General features: G+C 42.2%; 1 protein-coding gene across 1 annotated transcript in view; it reads right to left on the bottom strand.

Annotated features, from left to right (window-relative positions):
• Positions 1–12,500, bottom strand: part of LOC138010990 (gamma-tubulin complex component 6-like) — a 32,685-nt gene that overhangs the window by 7,481 nt on the left and 12,704 nt on the right. Inside the window, exons 12-24 of the mRNA XM_068858014.1 lie at positions 12,081–12,156; positions 11,552–11,661; positions 11,204–11,295; positions 10,227–10,366; positions 9,010–9,159; positions 8,421–8,502; positions 7,337–7,425; positions 6,647–6,762; positions 3,545–5,145; positions 3,211–3,309; positions 2,009–2,068; positions 1,172–1,259; positions 653–794 (exon numbers count right to left, since the gene is read on the bottom strand). Of these exons, the coding sequence (XP_068714115.1) occupies positions 653–794; positions 1,172–1,259; positions 2,009–2,068; positions 3,211–3,309; positions 3,545–5,145; positions 6,647–6,762; positions 7,337–7,425; positions 8,421–8,502; positions 9,010–9,159; positions 10,227–10,366; positions 11,204–11,295; positions 11,552–11,661; positions 12,081–12,156 (2,845 nt within the window). The remainder of the gene's footprint in view (positions 1–652; positions 795–1,171; positions 1,260–2,008; positions 2,069–3,210; positions 3,310–3,544; positions 5,146–6,646; positions 6,763–7,336; positions 7,426–8,420; positions 8,503–9,009; positions 9,160–10,226; positions 10,367–11,203; positions 11,296–11,551; positions 11,662–12,080; positions 12,157–12,500) is intronic.

Consider the following 12,500-nt stretch of genomic DNA (forward strand, 5'->3'; position numbering starts at 1 on the left):
CCATTTCCTTGCGGCTTTCAACCCAAAATTGTCATCTGTATTTTAATACATTGCTAAAAATATCGTGAAAATATCGTGATACGTCCGACTTTTGATTCTGCGCAGTAAAGACCAATGTTCTAAGACGAGAGATAATGTCATGCTGGTTTTCACTCACTTGATCAACAGCCGTGTTTTTCAACCAAAACAAAAGGAAGCGTTTGCATAATGATAGAGTTAAATTCCCGGATGATTTGGTCGGGGCACCAACATGGCGGTCGTGACGTCATGTGAAAACCGAGAATAGCCCAATTTCGATATATTAAAATTCAGTCCTAAACCAAAGGGATCACCTCGAGGCTCTGGGGAATAAACGTAAGGATCTGTATGAGTTAATTCCCCAGAGCCTCGAGATGATGACCTTTGTTTAGGACTGAATTTTAATATATCGAAATTGGTCTATTGGCCGAAGAGGAAAATATCATAGTACTTTTTGTTTGTCCACCCAAATTTTTGCATAAGCATTGTTTCCTGTTTCTCTTGGGACTTACAATGGTCCCAAGAGAAAACAAAAACGATTTGCTTATTTGAAATTTGGGTGGACAAACAAAGAGTATTATAGTATTTTTCGTTTCGGCTAATTATACTGACATGCTATAATGTCATAAAATACCTTTTCAAACAGCTGGTTCGAAAGCGAAAGGGAAAACTCGCCGTCCTCCATGAATAACAATTTCTTGAACAAGTTAAAGTGTTTGCTGATCTGTAGATCATCCAGAAAGTATGCAACGATTGCCGAGTTCACCAACGATACCCTAAAAATTAACAATTGAAAAAAAAAAAATTCAACGGTTAGTGGCAAAGCCAGTCCTAACAAGACTTCATTTTGAAGTAGAAACGAAATTTACCATGGCACAGATTTCCCGCATACGCCCTCTCGCTCGCATTTTGGAAGTATCTCTTGACTAAATGGGTCAGAGTGATGTTTTAAACGATGATGGAGAATGAAAGATACACTATCGGGTAAGGATGTATTACAGGACTTGTGACGTTTGTTTTCGTAAAAGGCACGAGGAACCCCAGTTAAAATCTTGTAAAATACTCCCAACCTCGTTCCCAGGGTCTACTCCGCTTTCAAGCATCTTGAAAGCGGAGTAGACCCTGGGGACGAGGTTGAAATACTTCAACTCACTGGGCAAGAACAGGCGCCATGACAGATCTCTGGAGTAACACCGGAAGTGACATAAGCTGAGCCGCATCTGTATCCTCGTCATCAGAGCCTTTCAACAAGAAAAAACTGAGCATCAAATTAGGTGTACCTTTCTAAAAATGACACGAAACATCCCATTCACTTATCAAACGAGGACTGTCGCAGCGGTTAAAATGTTTTCAAGTTGAACTTTGCTGTGAAGCATAACATAAAAGACGAAGACGAAGACGGGACACCGGTGTATATGACTAGGAGCGAACAATTCCCACACTAAGCCTAAGCTAAGCTTCAGCTATTTTTAAATAGCTTCTTATCTTTAATATATTAAATTTAATATCTTTAAAAGGATGGCACAGTCGGTTAGTGGGCGGCCTTTGTGCAAGAGGTCCTGAGTTCGATTCCCGTATCTCGCATCCTTGTTTCGACTTCTTTCCTTTCAGTGTAGCTAAGTAGCTTTAAATACCCGTAAAACGGAGCACTGATGGAGAGGGGGGAGTAAAATGAGCGCACCGTCGACATCAGGTTTGTCAGTTGAATTACTGTTACGAGTTATCGACGTTAAAGATGGTTACAGTACTTTACTACCTTCCCGCAAAAAAAAGGCAGTTCCGGTACAGTGACGCTATGAGGTCAAGTTAGTTTCTTGTGATTGGTCATCGGGAACGAGTGTTATTCGCGGGAAATTCAATCTAAAAATAAATATGTCTGTGAAAACGCTGTGACAGGAATATTGGGCTCTTGCTCGCTCCCACTCACGGGCTCCAGAAGGACGACATCAAAGGAATTAAAGGCAACACATAGATCACATTCTTACTTTACCTTGTGAGGTTTGGAAGCCAACCAGAACACTTTGAAGCAAATCTGATGAAGGTTTTTCGTCTGAAAATAATAATAAAAACAGAAAACAAAGAGTAAAGTCTTACATCTTAAACTCTTCAAACTCAAATGGGCTCTTTCAAGAAGCTATAATGCAAGACTTCAGCTGTATTCTGTTCAAAGCTAAACAGATGTCCTTGCGAACTCCATCATCTTTAATTGCGCATGGAGTATTTCAGCGAATAGAATAAGATTTGGGGTCAATTTTGTAGGAAGAGCTGTCTATAGCAACTTCAGAAACTGAACGTGGTTCAGCGTTGTTCGTACTCTTATCGAAAACTTTTACACGTGTAATTTACAAGTGTAGCCATTGTTTTAGAGTCTGAGAACAATTGCTACGCTTGTAAATTACACGTGTAAAAGTTTTATTAAATTGACCACTGGTTTGCATTTGTTTTTTACCACAATATCCAACGTCAAAGAAAATGTTTATTTTAGATCGTGACTGACACTAAGAAAGAGTACCCGTGGTGGCGTTGTCTATAACTTTCGCGCAATCTGATTGGTTTGTTCCCAAAATGAGGGTATTTGATTGGCTATTACAATTGCGTGACACGTTGAAGTGAGCAGCGTTGTCTAGACAGTTATCGACAACGACAAATTAGCCAATCAGTTTGCGAGACTACAAATAATTGTGGTAAAATTCAAAATCGATGAAGTAATGTATTTTTCGATGATTACTTGAGGAACCTCTTGGGAAAAAAAATCGACAGCTTCTTAATTACATTTATTCAAGCATACAACCTTCCGATGCTCTTCCACTGAGCTACAGGAGTCTACTGGTTGCTCAGCTATTAAACTGGATTCTGCGGCTAGTTTCTCGAAAGTCCCGAAACTTTACGCGCCATTTTCGGGTATCACAACTCCCTTTGTATCTCAAGGTCGGAGAGGATTTTTAAAGTCGTCAAACTTCACTTTTCTCTTTGTTTCCTTGAAAACAGGTTAAAAAGATCGACCTTCCAAAACAAGCGGTTGGCAGTTTCACAAATGGCTTTTCGGGCTCGAAAGTCGTAGTCGTTTCGTAAAGTCCTTTGTAAATAGTTTCACAGCAGCAGCTTAGCTTTAGGCCTGGACCGATTGCCAGACCTTTTTAGCATTTATTGTACCCTTCAGCTCAAAGAATGAACAAAACAACAATACTCTACCCAATATAGCAAAGTTGTCTTGAAGCGGTTCCACTTCGGATGCAAGCCAAACGTCCTCAAACACTAACTGCTTCTGTTCTTGTTCCACCACCGTTTTCTCTGGAAAGTAAAAGAGCGTAAAGATCATAGACTAGAGTGCTTTTTGCAATCGACTATTTTCTTTGGCCAATCATATTACAGATCGTGATCCAAAGAGCCGCAGATTACTTTCAATATCCAATTAAAAACCTTGTGATATCTTCAAAGCTGACAGTGGAAGATGGAAATCGTAACGTGCTGAGCAATTTCACGCGAGGATAAGGGCTTCAAAAACTACTCCTTACTACGACCTTACCTTCTTTGTCTCTGCCATAATACATAACCTTCGTAATTTTCACTGCAGGCTCGTGGCCTCGAGTTGACATCCTTGAGCCCTCTCCACCGCTCCCATCCCCCGTTGGGTACATAATATCTTGAATGACACTAGAAGGGGGTGCTCCTCGAGTGTGTCTAGCTATGAGCGTTTTTCCTGACTCCTCCCCTCTTGGATACAAAATGTCCTGAGCTACACTCTGGGGTGGTGTGCCACGTGTACCGGAAGACAACGAAGTTGACTGCGCGTCAAATCGAGGGTAAAGAATATCCTGAGCCACGCTTGGGGGAGGGGTTCCGCGCGTGGGTTGTACACTCTCGCCCAAAATGTTGATGTCACTGAGTAGTTTTTGCACCGAAGCATCAGAGGGGTGCTGCCTCGTTGACCGTGAACTGGGTGGCAAAATCCTTCCTTTGCTATTATCATGAAAGAGAGAAACCTGGGAATCGGAAGGATGGCCGTGATGGTTTCGAGGAATTTGCGCGTCCACGGTTACTGGGTACAAGAGGCTGCTGACAGAGGAATCGCTTGGGTGTCCATGCTCCGAAGAACAACGCGTTTCGATATCATCTCCATTTAAAGGATTACTACTGTACAAGAGATGCTGTGCAGAAGAATCAGAAGGATGACCATGTGCCGGAGGCGTCCCAACTACCGTCGACGACGGAATTGACACGCCGCCAAATAACAACTCTTGAGTCGAAGAGTCAGAAGGGTGACCCTTTATCATGCTCCCTAAGCATGGCTGTGAGGCCTGGTTTACAAAGTTCGATGGCTGAGTATCCTGGCCTGATTCTTCCACCGAAGAAGAGCTGGGGTAGAGAATGTTTTGTAACGAAGAATCGGAGACCTGAGGCGTTCTTGTTTGCGAGGTTAGTTCATGTATCCGTTCTGGCGTCTCTCCCTCATCGGAGCTTTTTCGCTTTTCTCCATATAATGCGAACTGCACAGACGAGTCTGAAGGATGAGATTTCGGTAAAGGAGAGGCGATCTTTATATCGCTCTGAGGTGTCTCCCATGTTTTCCGTCCACTGTTTTTTTCTTTGAGGTTTCCCAGTTGGGCAACGCTTTCCTCAGGAGCTTCCCAAGTTTTCCGTGTTTTCATTACAACAGCAACAGTATCGGAGCTAGCTCCTGAAGATGCACCATTGCCCTCGCGCGAAACACCACTTGCCTCTTCAGTTGCCTCCTCCGAAACCAAGTCCGCAGATCGACCCAAATTCTTCAGTTGTTCGGATCTGAGTAGCGCGTCCGTGTGTACACCACTAGCGATAAGAGATACCAAACTCGGAGACGCCACAGAGACCGTCGGAGGTCCATTTTCTCCTCCATACCCTGGCGAAGGTTCTTCATGAGCAACCTGACCAGGTTGTAAAGACGCAAGAGGAATCTGGGTACTAGTCTCCTGAGTACCAGACCTCTGGGCTAGTTGCTCTGTTAAGCTGTCTAACCGCGCCTGCTCCTGAGCCAGGAACTGAACTCTAGCAGTATCCAGTTCTGTCCGTCGAATACGCCACTGTGCGCGGAACTCTCTGTATTCCACTTCACGGGTGAGTTCATCGTAGTACTTGATCAGATCCTCCCTGAAAAACAAATGTCGATGATGAACTTTATTTATTTAGGTCGTGTTCTATTGGGATCAATCGTTTTAAGTTGGTTGAGTTGGTTGGGTTTTTTCGTATTCTATTGGGAAAAAACCGTTTTCGGTTGGTTTGGTTGATCAACTTTTTCATCCGGCATCAAACTAGGTTGAAACGGTTGAAAAAGCATTGGCAGCGACCGCTGTCGTTTACGCGGGCCATTTAAAGTCGGCCGCGGGCTCCTGCCCTGTTGCTTTCAGGCCTCAACTTGTCAACGCTGAGAACCGAACCGAAAACGGTTGGAAAAGTGTTCTATTGGGAAACCTCAACCGCCTCAACCGAAACCGGTTGCGGTTGAAACGGTTGATCCCAATAGAACACGACCTTAGTGTCAACTTAGGGCTAGGGCTAGGGCGCTAAAAGACCTTATTGAAGTTGAGCCTATAGGCACATTTTCTTTTGTTTAAAACTACATGCAAAAGAGGCTTAAGGGTCAATTCGATACAAAATGACCCCTTAGCCTAGTTTTCCCACCAATGTGGCCCGGGTTCGATTCCCAGACTCCGCGTCATATGTGGGTTGAGTTTGTTGGTTCTCTACTCTGCACCGAGAGGTTTTCTTCCGGGTACTCACGGTTTCTCCTCTCCTCAAAAACCAACATTTGACTTGATTTGTGTCAATTGTTAATTTTTCAATTTACAGTGTCCCCAATTGGTGCTTCAGCGCTAGAACGACTAGACACTTAAATAAAGTTCCTATCCATTCCTTTTCCTTTCCTTTCCTTATTTCAAATCAAATCAAACATTGGTTTCTGTGGAGAGGGAAAAACCGAAATACCCGGAGAAAAACCTCTCGGTGCAGAGTAGAGAACCAACAAACTCAACCCACATATGACGCTGAGTCTGGGAATCGAACCCGGCCACATTGGTGGGAGGCGAGTGCTCTCACCACTACGCTACCCCTGCGCCCTAAAATATCCACCACAAAAGAATAAAAGAGGTTGTCACCGGTTGAATATCAATAAAAGATCTTTTTAAGGATTTCAACTTGTCAGCACGTGTAGACAAAACCAAACAAAATGTCCTTATAGAGCGGTTTTCAATTGAGTGTCGAAAGTAATTAGATAATTACTTTGGTTTATGATTACTTCACTCAGTGATTGGTTCAAAGCCACTTTTTCAACAAATCAGAAGTGAAACGAAAACCAATCGTGGCTCACGCGTGCACGTTTTCCCGCGCTTTGTGTCGGCTACGTGTAATTACTTCGAGTTTTGATTGGTTTAACGGAATGTGTCCGTCTTTTTTGATTGGCCAAAGTAATTACTTTGGTTTTGGTTTTACGACACTCGCTCTAATTTGGCTAGCAAAACCATCAATCAAGTGCATTGCTCGCCTCCATCAAACTTTCACCACGCAAAGGATATACCACAGAATATGTGACGTAAAAGAGCCCACCCACTATTCGCCGGCAATTTAAGTGTCATGTTGCATGACTCATGATTACCTGGCCTTCCTTTTCAGTTCATCCTCCACCGAGGCTGTGGTAACCTCTCTGTCTTTTGCTTCTTGCAAATACTTCGCATCCGCTTCTTGTTCTTCTTTCTTGGCCAAAGCTTTATGCTTGAGATTTAAAAATAGGAAGAGAGAAAAAAAAAACACGTTTTAGCAGCAGCTTCAAATTCATGTCCAAAAGTCCATCGACAACTGATCTTGGACGAAACTCGTTGGGAAAATGTGACGCTCTAATTTGTCTGTGTAATAATGATTAAATTCTTCGTAGTTTCCCCCCTTCCCTCATTCCAATGCTTAAAAAATGCTTAAGGCTTGCACAGTATTTTGCATCACATTATCAACATTGGTATGGAGGAAGGGGGGAGGGGGGGGGGGGGAGGAGGGGGAGGGGAAGGACCAATTTACTTTGTGAGCACATGTCAAATGATGTTTAAGCTGGAATTCTTCCCAATAGTTTTGTCCAAGATTGTAACTTGATCAACGCCGCTTTTAATAATCGCCACAAAACAAACAAGCAATAAGAGTCAAATTTGATTCCCTGTCTAGCCTTAAACAGTGAAGAAAACGTTACACGCAAAACCCAAAACCGTTCGAGATGGACCGTTCTTCGCCGTGGCATGCCGCCTTCTGACCGGAGTTAAGAAAACAACTTCTAGGCAAACCAAGCCAGCGTTGCGCTCACCTTGAAAGCCTCTTCCATCTGTTCCTTCAATCTCTTCAAGTCTTCGCGCTTTTTGAGCTCCACAGCATTCTTTGCCTCTTGTATAAGCTCTGTTTAAAAGCAATTAAGGTTGACATATGAAAATGCTTACAACAATAAGACCAGAACAGCTTCTTTTGCAGTATTTTTTATATTTTACTACACTTTAAGTGTCCACTAAACATTTCATTCGGAAAAAAATAACCAATACACCAATGTAATTCCGCATTTTTATTATGTCATGCACAATTTACCTAAATAAAGACGAACTCTGAGTAAAACATATCTTTTCCATCCGTTCATTCTGCTATCAAGAGCAGATTATACCGTGAGTGGTATTGCGTTCACACCGAAAACGGAGTAAGCCCCCCCCCCCCCCCCCACCCCCACCCTCAAAAATAAAAAAACGGAGGATTACGGAATTTTCCGTTCACACCTATACGACAATAGTCCCTAAAAATGCGCTTTAAAACACAGTTTAAGACAAATTTGAGACATTTCTTTCCGGCAGTTACAAGGCAAAAAGATATGGGAAGAATAAGAGGAACACTTTACTTAACGCGGGATAAGCATTGACACCTTAACGTATTTTCCCACACGGCTTTCCCGGGCGGAATAAGTTACATAGTGATTTAAATTCAGGGGGGAAAACCGGAAAAAAAAACCCTCGGAGCAGGGGGGGAATCCATTACCATGCAATGCATCCCAAATCTGTGAACAAGAAGGATATGGTTTCTGTTTAAATTGGTGGGAATCGGGTGTTCTCACCACTTTCCTCTCCCGCGCTCCAACGCAAGCCTCCAACACGGGGTATCCGCAGCTGATTACCCATCCAGTTAGATACCCTGCATCCAGTAGGACTTACTCTGGAGAATGGACCATGATAGAGGGATCTGGGGTCGGTTGCTCGAAGCCTGGTTAACGCTAACCGTTGGTTAAGAGGTATCAAAACCTATAAGTTTCCATGCTATTTAACGATGGTTAGCACTAACCATGCTTTGAGAAACCCAGTCCTGAAGTTTTTCTTTCCGTCACGTCAAAAGCACATTTAACTTTCTCTACCTACCTGTTATTTCCGCCAAAGCTTTTTCCGTTCTTTTTCGTTCTTCATGTATCGCTCGTTGCTTTTCATCTTCGATAGCTCTCCTCTGTGAAATAACACAGCAGTGGTAAAATTGAAAGTAAACAAAAATCCAGAAATGTTAAACAACATGTGCATTGACAAGGTTTCAAAGAATTAACAACACCCATTTCTTCGTTTGCGAAATTTTTTGTTCACTTGAGTTTGTAACGGAAGAACTACTTGTTCAAACGATTGGCTTCACTAAGCGTTTTCGCACGCAAGATGAAAAAGCTCCAAATAAATGCATGGTTGCTTCTTTGAAATTCGTAGGTGTCTGAATGACGAGCACATGCTTGGCACGTGCCAAGTAAAAATTAGCGTTGACACCGGCGTGAAAAAATCACGGGCTAGCGTGCGAAGCGTGCTATTTTTCGCCAGGCTCTCCAACAACAAAATCGTAAATGACAGAGTCATTATGGTTTTTGTTATGTCAGGGGGAGAGGAGTAGGAGATGAGGGGAGGGGGCATGAGGGATTACAACTCTCGTGTGGACTAATTGTTCCGTGTCTTACTTCTGAGCTCCTAATTGTACCTCGTTTTCCTTCTTTTCTTTGAGTCGGTTATGCATCTGCTGAATTCTATCCTTGTATTGCTTACACTCCTCTTCAATTTTACTCAATCGCCGCATGGAAAACGTCACTTCCATCGTTGGAATCCGGACACCAGGATCACAGAGAAAATGCTGCCGGAAAGTTAAGAGGAAAGACAAAATCGTATTATTTAAAAGAGAACATATCATCTTAGGCACGTATGCAAAAATATGCAATTTAAATGTATCGCCAGTTCTTTGTTACTGATTACAGAAAAAAATAAAATTTGCCACCATTTTGACACAATATCCGCCTTAGTCTTTGCTCGGTTCTTCTCGTTGAACAAAGGGAATGTATGCTCATACATGTTACGTCCGATTAGCCACTCTCATATAACCCGCAATGCATTTTGTTTTCCCCACAAAATTTTGCATAAACTACTGTTTTCAAATGCACTTGGCAAGAGTTGACAATAGTTTATGCAAAATTTTGTGGGGAATACAAAATGCATTGTGGGTTATATGAAAGTCGCTTATTGCTTGAGTTGAATGAAATGTGACGTTTACGTTTGATTGGCAAGTACTTTCCCGCACTTTTTTTTTCAATCACCCAACCAACAACCACCGGTGGACAAGCCCGCGTACGTTTTCGCGGGCTTTGCGCCGACGACACACACTTTTAAGGAGGCAGAAATACTAAAGACGGAAGCTGCTCGCGTCATCTGATAAATCAAAACGAGTAACCGGAAATAAAAATGTGATCTAAAATCGTGTAAACCGAAAATAGAGTTTGTTACAAATGTTGAGCAACATCTCGAAACTTGGCTCGGTGACCTTAACTGATTTTTTTGGCATACACATAAGATTCGTTTCTTCACATTCTCACAGAAATTTGTTAAAAGAATTATCCTGCGGAATTTTTTACATCTTCCAAAAGTGTTTTCATAATGTCGTTGTCATGGCAACAGTTGGGGACGATAGTATTAGTTGAACATCAAAAGGTTTCCATACTGAGAGGATCGACATTGTTATAATCCCTTTCCATTGGAAACCCATTGTTACCTGTGGAAAACACTTTTGAGCTCCTTAAATTCTCTAAGCTGAGTGTTTTATGAGGCTGCCAATGCGCTGTGATTGGTCGAAATAATGACATTAAAAAAACGTCCAAAATTTTCCCTGGCAAACACCTTCATAGTTGCATTAAAAAAAAAATACTGTACCTCTGGACAGCAAAGCTTAAGAAGGTTAATTGTTTTTCCACAAACAAAAATGTCATCGGCAAGTTCTCCTAAGAACAACGGGACACAATCGAGCTTGTCACGGCCGGTAATGACGTAGCCTTGCGTCCAAAAATGTTTATCTAAAAAAGAAAATAAAAATATGAGACTAATTTGAGAGACAAGACTGTTGTTAGAGCAAATTCAAGGTTTCCTGAGATCGTCATTAGGGAGCCTTAAGGCCCACCTTCCACCGAAAAATCCAGCTAAAGCGGAAATTCATCCCATCAGATCGCTACGATAAGCAGTGCGAATTTCCATAATAAAAGCAAACGGTCGAAAAGCCTGCCGGTTGAAGGTGGGCCTTTATAAGCACGCGCGTTTTTCAGACACGGAAGTGGTTGTGTGAATTAAAAGAGGAAACGGCTCACTTCCGGTTGCCGTCCGCGTCTCAAAAACGCGCGTGCTTAAGCTCCTTTTTAGGGAGCATTTACATTGCCAAGTATCTTTTGTCCACTAGAGACGATTCGTATAAAAATCTGGGAGACACCACTGTCCTGGCACGGGAAATGTTCTCTTCCGGTTGCCGTCCGCGTCTCGAAAACGCGCGTGCTTAAGCTCCTTATTGTAAAGAGCGACTACCAATATACAGCAAGGTTACCCTTACTAGGCAATTATGTGTTACCACAGCTATTATTGGTTAAAAGAGGAAAAATAGTAGTGTTGCACGTGCAGCGCATTTCGATACATTTCTTTGCCGTTATCGTGCTGACAACGAAATTTCAGGTTAATTCGAGAACACGATCACATGACAATAATTTTTTAAATTTTCTCTCCAGACATCCATACCGTTCATAACAATTTTAATCAAAGAATGAAGTAATCGCGAAATTGTTAAAATAATGGGAAATAATACTGTTAGACAACGTTCTCAGAGCCTTCGCCGTCGTCTTTGCATAAGGTCCCTAACGTTCACTTACCCCTGTACGCTAAGTATTGCTCATCCATTTCAATCATAAACTCGCCAAACAAGTCATTGCAAACACCTTTGAAAACCCAAGTTTGGACAAACCTGTAAAGGGTACACAAAAAAGTAAATTTCCCCCTTTCCGATTAAGGCGCCTAACTTAATTAGGTAAAAAGAAATTTAAATTTAAATTTTTTTAACGAGGTTGGCATACAGTACGGGTAAATTTAGTCAGAAGTTCAGCCCTTCGACATTCTATCTCACACAGGGCTAACGCTCGAAACGCCGGTCCCCTGCCGAAACTGCCTCCCCCCGCCCCACCCCCTATCAGGGGAGACAAAAAGTGCACTGAGGAACTTACGTGATGTATGGCATGACACTGTGTCTTAACAGAGATAACAAGATGGGATAAAACGTAGAGCTTGAGTGTTCTAAACACAGCTGGTAGAGGTACGTCAAAAGCTTCACACCCTGCAAAGGGAAAAACGGAATTATTGCGCTTTCTTTGGAGACTATTCTACTGACTATTTTCTTTTCCAGTTTTCGATTAACAGAAAAAACTCGAACACTGTTTTCCAAAAAGAACGCGTAATTTGAAAACGGTACAGTCTTTGTGATAGGGTCCTGGGAACCAAAGCTCGAAAGAGTCTGGACACGAATTTGCAACAGATCGGTGGGAGACGTGCGATTTTGGCGCCAAAAAGACCTTGGAAAAAAAACGCATATTTTTATTTCATGAGATTTGGGATAAATTGGAAGGATAAGATGGGATAGTACGGTGGGGGAAAAGAATAAAATTGAATGGGAAAGGTTGGGTAGGATTAGATAGGAATATTATGGATGCCGCTTTGTTTCCAACATAGTACTGTACTTGTACCCTTACAACTTACTGTAGGAAACTTGACTTTTGGGTCAGCTGGAGCCTTTTTAAATGCTTGAGAACACATGCACATATTGGCCAAAAACCTAAAAATATGATGAAATACATTTGCCAGCTACTGTATCCACCACTGAGCAAAAAAAAAGACCTATAACGATTGAATATTACTTGACTGTAAGAGAATGCAACATTTGACATATTAATTTGTTATATAGCTGAATTTTTTCCCCCAACAGCGCGCGCTCTCATTGGTTACTTCGAAGTCACATGCCATCTAACAATAAAACTTTTTCCCGCCTAAAGTCTCTGAGCGGGCAACAGTGCAAAATTGAGATTCTCGGGAAACAAAGTTAACTGTCTCCCTCGGAACCAGTCATTAAGTGTTTAATAGCTATACAAAAAGAATGTCTAGAGCTACACGAAGTAGTAT

The sequence above is a fragment of the Montipora foliosa genome, chromosome 7 (genome assembly GCF_036669935.1).
Source record: "Montipora foliosa isolate CH-2021 chromosome 7, ASM3666993v2, whole genome shotgun sequence".
In the NCBI taxonomy this organism is placed as follows: Eukaryota; Metazoa; Cnidaria; class Anthozoa; order Scleractinia; family Acroporidae; genus Montipora; species Montipora foliosa.